Source organism: Pimephales promelas, chromosome 19, assembly GCF_988280905.1.
Source record: "Pimephales promelas chromosome 19, fPimPro1.hap1.1, whole genome shotgun sequence".
Classification (NCBI taxonomy): Eukaryota; Metazoa; Chordata; class Actinopteri; order Cypriniformes; family Leuciscidae; genus Pimephales; species Pimephales promelas.
Window position 1 is genome coordinate 21,458,669 of NC_142787.1, and position 12,859 is coordinate 21,471,527.

The 12,859-nt window shown below is 37.1% G+C and overlaps 1 protein-coding gene across 3 annotated transcripts in view; it reads left to right on the forward strand.

The window, feature by feature from the left end:
* rimbp2a (RIMS binding protein 2a) overlaps positions 1-12,491 on the forward strand; it is a 60,768-nt gene extending 48,277 nt beyond the window's left edge. For 2 of the 3 annotated variants that reach the window (XM_089124052.1, XM_039688343.2), the window contains exons 17-22: positions 4,238-4,407; positions 4,488-4,656; positions 5,500-5,597; positions 5,715-5,786; positions 5,865-6,014; positions 8,395-12,491. In XM_089124052.1, coding sequence (XP_088980178.1) covers positions 4,238-4,407; positions 4,488-4,656; positions 5,500-5,597; positions 5,715-5,786; positions 5,865-6,014; positions 8,395-8,583 — 848 coding nt within the window. In that variant the 3' untranslated portion in view covers positions 8,584-12,491. Of the gene's footprint in view, positions 1-162; positions 289-4,237; positions 4,408-4,487; positions 4,657-5,499; positions 5,598-5,714; positions 5,787-5,864; positions 6,015-8,394 lie in introns of all 3 variants that reach the window. The other variant, XM_039688341.2, reaches the window with a different exon arrangement.
* The last annotated feature ends 368 nt before the right edge of the window (positions 12,492-12,859 follow it).

Consider the following 12,859-nt stretch of genomic DNA (forward strand, 5'->3'; position numbering starts at 1 on the left):
GACAGGGCAGCCATGCCTAAGCAAGTCAGCTGCCTAAGCTTTCGGACGCAGCCAGGGTTTCCCACAGAGATGCCAGTGTAGTTAGGTGTCTCCAGCCTGGGCAGGTTGACAAGGAAAAGCCTTCGCATGGTATAACGACTCTTTGATTGGTGTTTCCCTCAGAGATAACCACTGAGAGTAACAGTGAAGGGAACCTCTCTCCCGTCAAGGAGGATGTTTACTATGGCAGTGTAGCACGGCACAGGACATGTTCCTCCCGGAGGCACGGGGGACGCAGGCCTCCTTATGGTACGTGTTGAAGCTGCAGCATTTAGAGTGGGGTCCGAGGAGAAAGAAAATGGCCGAACGCATGAAACTGCACTGGACTGCACCACGATGGAAGCTTGTGTTGGAAGTGGTGCTGTAAGATAGCCATTAGCAACATGTTTGCACAGAGAATGCTCCTCCCCCTTTGCACTGCCCCACCAATGGATGCCTGCCAAACCTCCCTATTATCAACCTGACCACTCTCATTCTTTTACTTTGGCCATGCATGCCTGAATGGTGAAAGTTAAAGGGTGGCATCTAACGCCGAACGAATGCCATGAAACTTGTACATTGGTAATGGTTGACCAGGAAGAGAACGCAAACGGTTCCTTGGCATCGACTGCAAAGGCAACTGTGTGGAATGCACATTGGGCAAGTTGGAATCACAATCTAGCACAGCCCTGTAGATGCGTCAGGGAGAAAGGGAAACAGGTGTAGTTTTATCCAGGACTAATTTGCCCCATCTGATGAGTCTTTCTCAGATCCAGATCTCTGCATGGTTACAGTAGCTCAGACTGTGTGTTCCCCCCTTCCCTCTCTCTCTCTCTCTCTTTCTCTCTGTGTGTGTGTGTGTGCCTGTCAGGAGCTTCATGTTTGGCTTGCTGTTCATCTGTAATTGGCTGCCATATGGGTGTTTCACTCTCAATCGTCACATACCCACACATACAGGCAAACACACACAGTGACACACATCATAGCCATCATATTACGGTAAGAAATGTCTGTTTCTTTCAACCCACCCAAGATGTGTTTGGCAAATAAATGGATTGTGCAAGTATGGAGTGTCATTCCACTCCATTGGACTGATTTGCATGCTTATTCACACTGTACATTATTATACACAGAGATAATAATATTTATACTGTTTGTTACTTGCTTCAAAATATGCTCTGGATTCCAGACATACCATCAAGTCATGCCTACTGTATAGGTCCGGGTATATACATATAGGGTTCCCAATTCAGGGTAAATTCAGGTTAATTGAGATACATTTTGCTATTGAGATGAATGAATTCAGTCAGTATGTTTTTTGTTTTTTTTATTAATACTTTTATTTAGAAAGGGTGCATTAAACTGTTTAATAATGACCATAAAGCAGGTGTAAAGAGTACCTGAAAACCACACTGGAGTAAAAGTGACCTTACAGTAAAAATGACTCCATTACAAGTTTCAAGTCACCAATTCTAATATGACTCGAGTAAATGTCTTAGAGTCTCTGATTTTAACAGTACTTAAAGGGATAGTTCACCCAAAAACATTCAGTCGTCATTTACTCACCCTCAAGTCCAAACCTGTTTTAGTTTCTTTCTTCTGCTGAACACAAAGATGTTTTGTATATTGTTTTGTATATTTTGTAATATTATTCTTGTTCAAATTCATACAGGTTTGGAACAATTTGAGGGTGAGAAAATGATGACAGACATATATGAAATATATATATATATTTGATTTTGAATTTGATATACACTCACCGGCCACTTTATTAGGTACACCTGTCCAACTGCTCGTTAACACTTAATTTCTAAGCAGCCAATCACATGGCGGCAACTCAGTGCATTTAGGCATGTAGACATGGTCAAGACAATCTCCTGCAGTTCAAACCGAGCATCAGTATGGGGAAGAAAGGTGATTTGAGTGACTTTGAACGTGGCATGATTGTTGGTGCCAGAAGGGCTGGTCTGAGTATTTCAGAAACTGCTAATCTACTGGGATTTTCACGCACAACCATCTCTAGGGTTTACAGAGAATGGTCCGAAAAAGAAAAAACATCCAGTGAGCGGCAGTTCTGTGGGCGGAAATGCCTTGTTGATGCCAGAGGTCAGAGGAGAATGGCCAGACTGGTTCGAGCTGATAGAAGGGCAACAGTGACTCAAAAAACCACCCGTTACAACCAAGGTGGGCAGAAGAGCATCTCTGAACGCACAGTACGTCGAACTTTGAGGCAGATGGGCTACAGTAGCAGAAGACCACACCGGGTGCCACTCCTTTTTTAAGCTAAGAACAGGAAACTGAGGCTACAATTTGCACAAGCTCATCGAAATTGGACAATAGAAGATTGGAAAAACGTTGCCTGGTCTGATGAGTCTCGATTTCTGCTGCGACATTCGGATGGTAGGGTCAGAATTTGGCGTCTACAACATGAAAGCATGGATCCATCCTGCCTTGTATCAACGGTTCAGGCTGGTGGTGGTGGTGTCATGGTGTGGGGAATATTTTCTTGGCACTCTTTGGGCCCCTTGGTACCAATTGAGCATCGTTGCAACGCCACAGCCTACCTGAGTATTGTTGCTGACCATGTCCATCCCTTTATGACCACAATGTACCCAACTTCTGATGGCTACTTTCAGCAGGATAATGCGCCATGTCATAAAGCTGGAATCATCTCAGACTGGTTTCTTGAACATGACAATGAGTTCGCTGTACTCAAATGGCCTCCACAGTCACCAGATCTCAATCCAATAGAGCATCTTTGGGATGTGGTGGAACGGGAGATTCGCATCATGGATGTGCAGCCGACAAATCTGCGGCAACTGTGTGATGCCATCATGTCAATATGGACCAAACTCCCTGAGGAATGCTTCCAGCACCTTGTTGAATCTATGCCACGAAGAATTGAGGCAGTTCTGAAGGCAAAAGGGGGTCCAACCCGTTACTAGCATGGGGTACCTAATAAAGTGGCCGGTGAGTGTATGATACACATATATACACATACATACATAAAAAATATAGATATTGTTGGGTGAATTATCCCTTTAGGTATTTTACTTGTATGAGTAAACTCATACAGTACCTCAAGTACCCTCAAAGATGCACTAGTCCTTAACACCTAAGAGATATGTCAGTGAAAACAAGAAACAGTTGATTTGTGAAGAGAGCAATCACATGTTTCTAAATTAAACTGAACACCTACTGTAAATATTGTAATAAATCAAGGTCGACAACAGCCACTTAAACGTCCACTTAACAGCCTCTTAAACATCTTCAAACACTAAAGTCTCAGTTAAGATCAAGTGCTCAATAAGTGGCACACTGTGAGTAAACCAATATCCTTTAAAATGTTCTCTTCAATATAACTGCTAAATAAAATAAGCCTACTTGTAGTGGACGTGCTGGGTTCGGCTGGAGCCGTGTCCTGACCCCACAACTGATTCTGAAACACCTGCGATTCACAACTACCATGCGCTTGCATTCGTTCTAAAGTAACCTTGTTAACAAGTTTGGTAGAACAAAGGCCAAACACAAGATATTATCTTCAATGCCCTGTAGATGGTGATATCGCTTCTTTTTGTTGCACTTATGAACTGCTGACAATGTTAGGTGCCATGCAAAATGTACCAAGAAATTGCATTGCTCATTACAAATGTATTGGAATAAAAGTACTGATTCTTATTTAAAAATGTTGTCAAGTAGGGAGTAAAAGTTGTTTTATCTGTGATACTAAGTCCAACTACAAAGTAGCCAAAAATATAATTAAGTAAATTTACTAATTACATTTACTCAAATACTTTACACCACAGCAGTAAAGACATTTATCTTACAAAGTTCTTTTGAATATACTATTCATCATTAAAGAATGCTGAAAATCTTTAAGCAGCTTAACCTCTTTTTATTTGTATTTGTTTACAATTCACACAATATCACAATTTGAATTACTTTTTTTTTAGATTTATTTTCCTTCAGTTTTGTCAATGGACCTTCAAAGTGACACATTTTTATGAGCATGTCTGCAAATATTAATACAAATAATATATTTTTTTCTCAATTAATATAAGTAGCATAACAGTAAATAAATAATTCGAGATATTGTTAATTAAAAAAAAATGTTTTATATCAGAAAACGACTTTCCAACTATGTATAGGAATAATATGGTACCACTTAAATCTGTCTATTAGACATCTTGTTTTGTTTTACCTATCTTTCTCATTGTAGATGGATACAGGGACCGATGCCGGCGTTCTCCCCCATACTATGATGAATCTGAGCAGGAGGAGCCGTTTCGAATCTTTGTGGCCCTCTTCGACTATGACCCTCTCTCCATGTCCCCTAACCCTGACGCAGCTGATGAGGAACTCCCTTTTAAAGAGGGCCAGATTATAAAGGTACTGCTCATATGGAGTTAATGATCTATTGTTAAATGGCCCTTCCATTGTTTCAGCATCCCTCTATCTGTGTGTCTAAGGTGTATGGCGATAAGGATAATGATGGCTTTTATCGTGGGGAGATCCGAGGCAGGTCTGGACTTATTCCCTGTAACATGGTGTCGGAAATCCGTGCTGAGGATGATGAGACCATGGAGCAGCTCATGAAACAAGGATTTCTCCCTCTCAATACCCCTGTAGACAGAATTGGTTGGTGTTTTTCCTGTCACAGTTATCTAAACTTATTATAATGACAAAAATATTAAAGTTTTCCAAGCTTATTGTTAAAGGTTTTGGGTTGGTATGATTATTATTATTATATTTTTGTTTGTTTTTAAAAGAAGTCCCTTTTGCTCACCAATGCTGCATTTATTTGATACAGTTAAAAAAAATATTTTGAAATATTATTACAAATGAAAATAGTTGTGCTGCTTAATATGTTTGTGAAAATTGTGATACATTTTTTCCTGGATTCTTTCATGAATATAAAGTTCAAAATAACAGCATTTATTTGAAACAGAATTTGTCACTTTTGTTAAACTTAATACATTATTAAGTACCCACCAAAGGACGATAACGCTCTTTTTTATTATGAGCAAGTTATGTCATTTGACACTTTACATGCTTGAGCTCTTTAAAGGATAGATTCTGATTTGGTAATGTCAATTCAATCATTCCTTAGCTGGAAAAAATCATTCTGAGAGTGATTCCAAATGATATTCTTACTCATGACATTATCATTATAGTTGTGGTGTTGATTTCCCTATTCTCATACAATTATTAAAACTTTATAGTTATCATTATAGTTATTGTACTTAGTGTGAATGGCCTTTAAAAGTATTCATGTATTTAAAAACATCTTACTGAAAGATGACCCCCAAACTTTTTTTTTTTTTTTTTTTACTTTGTTCGAATATATAACAAATACATGGCTACTTTTATGGTCATCGGTGCAGAGCTTTCTACCAGTAACTGGATCATGCTAACCAGTCAAATGTTATTTTGTACATAGCCTGCCTATCCCACAAAGTAACTGATTCTCTCCCCCATCAGAACAAAATAGGAGAGGTCGCCACCCAGTGGCCACAAGAAGAATGGTTGCCTTGTACGACTACGACCCCAGAGAGAGCTCCCCAAATGTGGATGTTGAGGTGTTAAAAACACACTCTTATATATATATATATATATATATATATATATTAGTCAGGTTTTCAATCTGCTGAATATGCCTTTGTGAATAGTTGCTGATCATGTGCTTTCTGTGGCAGGCTGAACTGACGTTCTGTGCTGGTGACATCATTGCTGTTTTTGGGGATATAGATGAAGATGGCTTCTATTATGTAAGTATCATTGTTGCGCTGACCACTCACTCCGTTTTATTCTGCGCCTGCAGCATTGTACGTTTTTCTGACTCGCAGGGTGAGCTGAATGGACATCGGGGCTTGGTTCCATCAAACTTTCTTGAAGAAGTGCCTGATGACGTGGAGGTCTATCTGACGGACACTCCCTCCCAGCACGGTCAGGACGAGCCCAATCCGGTACCGGCTCTGCGCCCAGAGGCCAAACGGGTACACCATCGCCGTTCTCAGCGCTAGGCCCTGTGTCCATTCATCCTCCGTTTGAGTTTCGGTCCACTCGCCGTCTCTGTGTTTTCTTGTGCTTGTTTGTTTTTTCGTTATGTGACCGTGGTGGTGGTGGTTTCCAGTCCAACCTTTCTTGCTCTAGGAAAGGGAGAAGCAAAGCCCACTGCAAACAGAGCCTTTTTTTTTTGAGAACATAGAGAGACAGGTACGAACGTGACTCTTTTAAGAGAGCGAATGTTCATAGAGCCGCCAGAGGACTTGTGGAAAAGGCCAAATTCTGTTCCTGCACCGGACTTTGAATAAAGCATAAAGCATCTTTGCACTGAAACACAAAACCCTACTTAAGTGAAGCTGTTTGCATTAGTCAAAGTGCTTTGTGAAGTCCATAGGGTCCATGGCTCGTGATTTGTGACCCTGTTAAAAAACTGATTTGGAAACTCACGTAGTTGACGCATGCCTGTTTTTTTTTTTTCGTTTTTTTTTTTTTTTAGAACAGACCTGTAGCTTTTATATAAAAGTAAAATACATTACCCCAAATGTTGTATTTATTTGAAGAGGCTTTGTTTCTTTTTGTATATTGCACATTGTCAAAAAAAAAAAAAAAACTCTATTTTTCAGATCATATGAACTAGCAGAACATATAAATATTACTCATTCTCATCTCTTCCTGAGAGACTAAAATGATAACAGTCATGATGTAATTACAATAAATCAAAATAAATGAAAAATTGAGACAAATATGTATTTTTTTGCAAGTGGACATTTAGTGGACAGATATATTCATTTATGTGTACGTGGTGGTGGTGTTGTTTTTTTTCCTCCTCATAATTGATGTTTTGGATTTTTTTTTTTTAATGATGTCGCTGCATTCTAATTTGCGTTTTTCCCCACCGGCTTTGCCAAAAAAGAAAAAAAGCTGAGGAATATTGTTCATTTCCCACCCTAGCAGACTTTGGTCTTGCTAGGTAAGTTAAGCAACTGGCGATACCAGTGATCAGTCTCATGCAAGGGATTTTATACAGATTTTTATGAACTTTCTACTGCTAAATTATCTAATTGGAGTTTTCTATTATATTGCTTTTATATGTAGCATATAAGCAAGTTGATTTATTTATCTGTTTTCATCAAAAGATAAGGTTTGTTTTCGGTTTGTCTACTTAATGATGTTCATTTATTCAGATTACTATTTTATTTATTTTTTAAAATTTATTTTCCTTTTTGAAGTTAGAAAAACAGACTTCGGCTTAATATGCCAGTGCATTGGACTTATATGGTATCTGCAGTTGGTTTCCGTGCTGTGTGTCTATTTTGATGCTTTAATGTATTATAAGATCCCCTGACTTTTAGAGGCTTCTAATAACAATTCAAACTGAAATTAAATTAAGGAATATTTCTTATCTTTCTTATAGCAGCCCCCAAAAATAATTTAATAACACAGTTGAGTTTATTCAGGAACCAGCCATATTATCTGCCTTTTCTCTAGAGTTCCAATCTGTGAGTAGTAATATAATTTTTGCTCTTATTTTCTTGGCACATTTCAAATCATTTGGGTAACACTTTACTTGAAGGGGTGTACCTTCATAACCATGACATGACATATGTCTTGAATATGAAGTAGGGTTTATGACAACTGTCATTAAGTGTCTTTCGCTCAATAAAGACATTTTGACTGCAAATATGCCATTGTTTAAGATGTCTTTGTTATTATGACATCTTGACATTACCATCATAACCTGTCAGTGTCTTTGTCACGACAACTTGACATAAAATTAAGTTAAACTATCATGTGGTTGGCTTTGACATTGGCCGTCATGAGGCCATTATAACTGTGTCATGAATATTTTTAACTAAAGTGGTACTAATTGAATTTGTCATTAAAGAGTTATAATGGCTTCATGACAGCCAATGTCAAAACCAACCACCTGACAGTTTAATGTAATGTTAACCAATAAAGCTAAGTAGTTTCTTAAGTTTGATAATGAATCTGCTATGTCATGTTTATGACAGGTCGTGTTGTCTTAGTAATGTCAAGTTGTCATGACAAAGACACTGACTGGTTATGATGTATTGGTTTATGTCAAGGTGTCACACACAAAGACATATTTGCATTAAAAATGTCATAACTGAACGAATGACAGTTGTCACAAACATCCTTCATATTCAAGACATATGTCATGTCATGATTATGAAGGTGTCATGTTAGTCTTATGCACACCCCTTCAAGTAAAGTCTTACCATCACTTGTTTTAAAAGTTTTAACATGAGCTGGACGGTCGGTTACTAGAAGAATGCAGATGATAAGGCAAAAGATAAACTTGCTGTGTAATATCCCACAATTTTCCCTTCCCCATGGATGTTTCATTAGGTGCCTGTGGAAAGTACAGAGCCAGCTCCGGCCCCTGGAAGACCTGCCTCTCCCACTGTGCGTCCTTTGCTTCCTGTTGGCCCAGTCAGGGCGCTGAGCCCAGCCAGGGGTCCACGAGACCTGGCGTCTAAAAAGAAAAAAGGTCTGCTCTCTAAGGGGAAGAAACTGCTCCAAAAGTTCTCAAAGTAAAAGTATGAGTTTGATTTCAAATTCAAATGACTACAACAGCATACAGATTTCTATCTCAAAAGGGAAACAGCCAATCCCCGATGTGTCAACACAAACTAGGATTTAAAAAAAAAAAAAATTAAATTAACATGCCATACACATTATGAAATAAATCTAATATCCATATGAAAAGGAATGACGTATAAAGGTGTCACTCACATGTCAGTGAGTTTGCTAATTGGCTGTCAGAATAAAAGCTACTGTGATGGACAAAAAGATGTTATATACAACGAATTAGCCTACTTCCATTGCTATTTCCATTTTTAAAATCAAAGTGCTGGATTTTGAGCTAAATATTTAATCTCAGATTTTAATGTTATGGTATTGCATTTAGTGATGAATAGAAAAACAGTTCAAAAAGCACTTCAAATATGGCCTGACGTTGTGTGTCAAATAGCATTCTATGCTAACCTCCAGACCATATCAAGTGCATTAGTCCGAAACACAAAAAGGACCACAATAAAATAACATGTTTCCATTTAAAAGCATTTTAGAAAGATGGGCAATGTGCAAAAACGCATTACTAACCAGGACAGTCTATGAGCAAATCCTTTTAAACATTGCTGTGGCCTTCATCTAAACTCAGTAAGTACAGTATATTACCTACATCTGATGTCTAGATACATCAGCCTTTGCCAAGTATTCTCTCTTTTGCTTGCTCCCTATCCCGTGTTTACCACGAGAATGACTCTGAAGTTCAAAAAATACAATGGAAAGTTTCTGTGTTTGCCTTTCAAATCGCACAATCTGTGTGTGTTTTGGTGAATGGAGTGTGTCCCCTCTGCATCCATGTTCGTGCAACCCCTTAAACTTAAAAGGGACAAATGTTGTTATAAACTTTTGTGATAATGTGATGTGCTGCTACTTACAAGTTGTTTTCTGTTCCTTTCTAAAGTCAATAAGGGTGGTCCCATCTTCTCAAGAAGAAACATTTAAGCAAATATTGTGTCTTGGTGTCTACTTAAAGGGATAGTTCGCCCCAAAATGAAAATTTTGTCATTTTCTTACCCTCAAACCTTTATGAGAACCTTTCTTCTGTTGAACACAACATAAGAAATTTTGAAGAATGTTGGTACCTCATACAGGTTTGGAACAACTGTAAGTAAATGATGACAAAAAAAAGTAGCTTTAGGTCTAGCAGGTAACGTTAGTCACACTCACATCTGATCCACGTCTACCTATAGGCATACGACGCCAATCACTGTATTAATTTATAAGCGCCTGCAGTATTATCAGCAGCTATCACGTTTCTCAGGAGCCAATTCCTTCCTCATCTCCAGTCTAGATCCTCCTCTTGTCAGTCAGTAATTCAATCAGACTAAATTCTCGAATTATGATATATATTAAAATATTGACATTTAATGATATCTGCAATACATTCATGTTGGTTCTGTTTACCCTAAGAGGGGTTACTGCTGCTCTCCCTGCTCTCATCCATGCTAGGTTGCATAGATGTGAATGGAGTTCCTTCCGTATGCTACTGGCCAATCGTATTTGATGATCGTGGTCTTGACTGAATTTTCATTTGTAGTGAACTATCCTTTAAATTCCACTTTCTAAAGACTGGTTTACAGAGAACAAGTTTTTTTTTTTTTTTTTGAAATTGTTTTACAATGTTAAAAGATGAAAACGCCTGAACGCATTCTGTGTGAATGACCCTTGAAAGGTTTTTCACCCCAGAATTAAAATTCTGTCATAACTTACTCATTCTACTAACTGTATGAATTATTTTTTTTCTGTGGAAAATGAAAGAATTTAGAGAAATTATTCTCGTTTTTCATACAATTAAAGTAGTTCACTTAAAAAAAACAAACAAAAAAACAACTTTTGCTGATAATTTACTCACCCCCATGTTATCCAAGATATCCATGTCTTTCTTTATTCAGTCGAAAAGAAATTATGTTTTTTTAAAGAAACATTCCAGGATTTTTCTCCATATAATGGACTTCAATGGAACCAAACGGTTCACGGTCCAAAAGACAGTTTCAGTGCGAACTGCAAACTGTTCAAAGGGCTTTAAATGATTCCAGACGATGAATAAGGGTTTTATTAAGCGAAACGATCGCTCATTTAAAAAAAAAAAACTTAAAATAAGTTTACGTTTTATAAGCTCAAATGGTCGCCTTGCTCTGTTCTGAGATGCGTGTTCGTGACTCTCCTATTTGAATTCGTTTATCAAAATGAACAAATCTTTTTTCATGTCATTTGGTTCATTCAACAAACAAAATGAACAAGTTGACTTTCGAAAAGATTTGTTCATTTTGATTTTGTTCAGAATTTGAATAGGTGAGTCACGAACGCGCATCACAGAACAGAGCAAGGCGACCATTTGAGCTTATAAAACTTAAACTTTTTTTTTACTTTTTTAAAAATGAGCGATCTTTCCACTTGATAAGACCCTTATTCATCGTCTGGAATATTTTATATTCTGGACTTTTACTATTTTATTTTCCTTTGAACAGTTTGCAGTTTGCACTGAAACTGTCTTTTGGACCTTGAACCGTTTGGTTCCCATTGAAGTCCATTGTATAGAGAAAAATCCTGGAATGTTTTCATCAAAAATTATTTTTTTAACTTCTTTTTCGACTGAAGAAAGAATGACATGGATATCTTGGATGATATGGGGGTGAATAAATTATCAGCAAAAGCTTTTTTTATTTTTTATTTTTATTTTTTAAAGTGAACTACTCCTTTAAGATTCAATGGTAACCAGAACTGTTTTCTTCACAACATTATTCAAAATATTTTCTTTTATGTTCTGCAGAAGAAAGAAAGTCGCAAAGGTTTGGAACAACATGAGGGTGAGTAAATGATGACAGAAATTTCATTTTTGGGTGAACTATCTCTTTAACACTGGTTTATACAAATAGGTTGGGCTGGTATAATGAGATTATAGGCCTAAATGACATATCCTTGCTGCTGTTATCATTGGCTGTTTTTCCTGGGGTCTTTGCTTGCTATATAGACAAACTTTCTGTGAAGGTCTCTTTGCTGAGGACCATAATATATTCTCAGCAACCAAAATACAGGTTAAATACCCTCAGGCAATACTACTTATGATGGCTCAGCTGTCTCAAGCTATAAGTTTACATTAAGGGCAAATTCTTTTGCATTAACACAAAACATCTTGTCCCACAACTGGTAATGCGAAGTTGACCCAACATTTTGGCCGGTTAGGTTTAGATTGCACTCTTGAATGGTTTGATCCAGGGTACATACTGTGTGTTTAAAAAAAAAAAAAAGAAAGTTTAAATCTTTAAAAAAGATTATCTTATATGTATTTAAGCATTTAAGCATTTTAATATAGCATATATATATATATATATATATATAATATTCATTTGGGGTGAATGATGTTTATTTATTGTATAGAAGAAAAACATGGTTCTAATTAAATGATAATGATAATAAATAGTTGGATAGCCAAAAAGGAATGTATGAAATGTTCAGCTGCTTGTATAGCTTGCAACATCATTTTGCCAAAAGAAAAATAAATAAAAGAGATTACATATATTTTCATTTAACAAAAATATCTCTATTATTATCATGAATCCCGAGTGTTCGTTGTAACTGGATGATGTGTTCATTTCTCGGTTACTCTTTTGTACTCCATTTGTAGATAATTTATAAATGTTTATACTTAATTTACAGACTTTTTTAGTGCTTTAAAATTTAATATTCAACAGTGTAAATGTTATCATGGTGTCGTCAAGAAAAGATGCTCAAGTTGGCAATTCTGTGTTCGCTCTGTGAATTAAAGAGAAAAAAAGGACTCGTTGGTCTACTGATATGGACAATTGTGTGGCTGTGCATGTGTAGAATTGTGTAAAATATAAATTTTCTATGAAAATAAATGTGATATTTTTCAATATCGGACTTGAACTTTTCATGGCAAATAATAACAAAGCACTTCTCCCAACAGCAAACGTAACAATAACTACAGCAACAACCCAGTAGATGGCAGCAGTGACCTCAATATATCAGCACTTCTCATTTAGGCATCATGGGTAAGGTGAGTGAATTAATATTGCTGCATTTTTGGGTGAAGATTGATGTTGACAGGCTATATTCAACTCACTCAATAGCCTAGAGCTGCATTTATCACACTTAATGACGGGTTATAATCATCTATCAGTTTCTGAGGTGTCATCCTTCTTATAGCATCAAATTGGTGTTCAACAACAATAATGTTTAAACATTCAAAGCGTGTAGTTAACAAACATGGTGCGTTTTTACA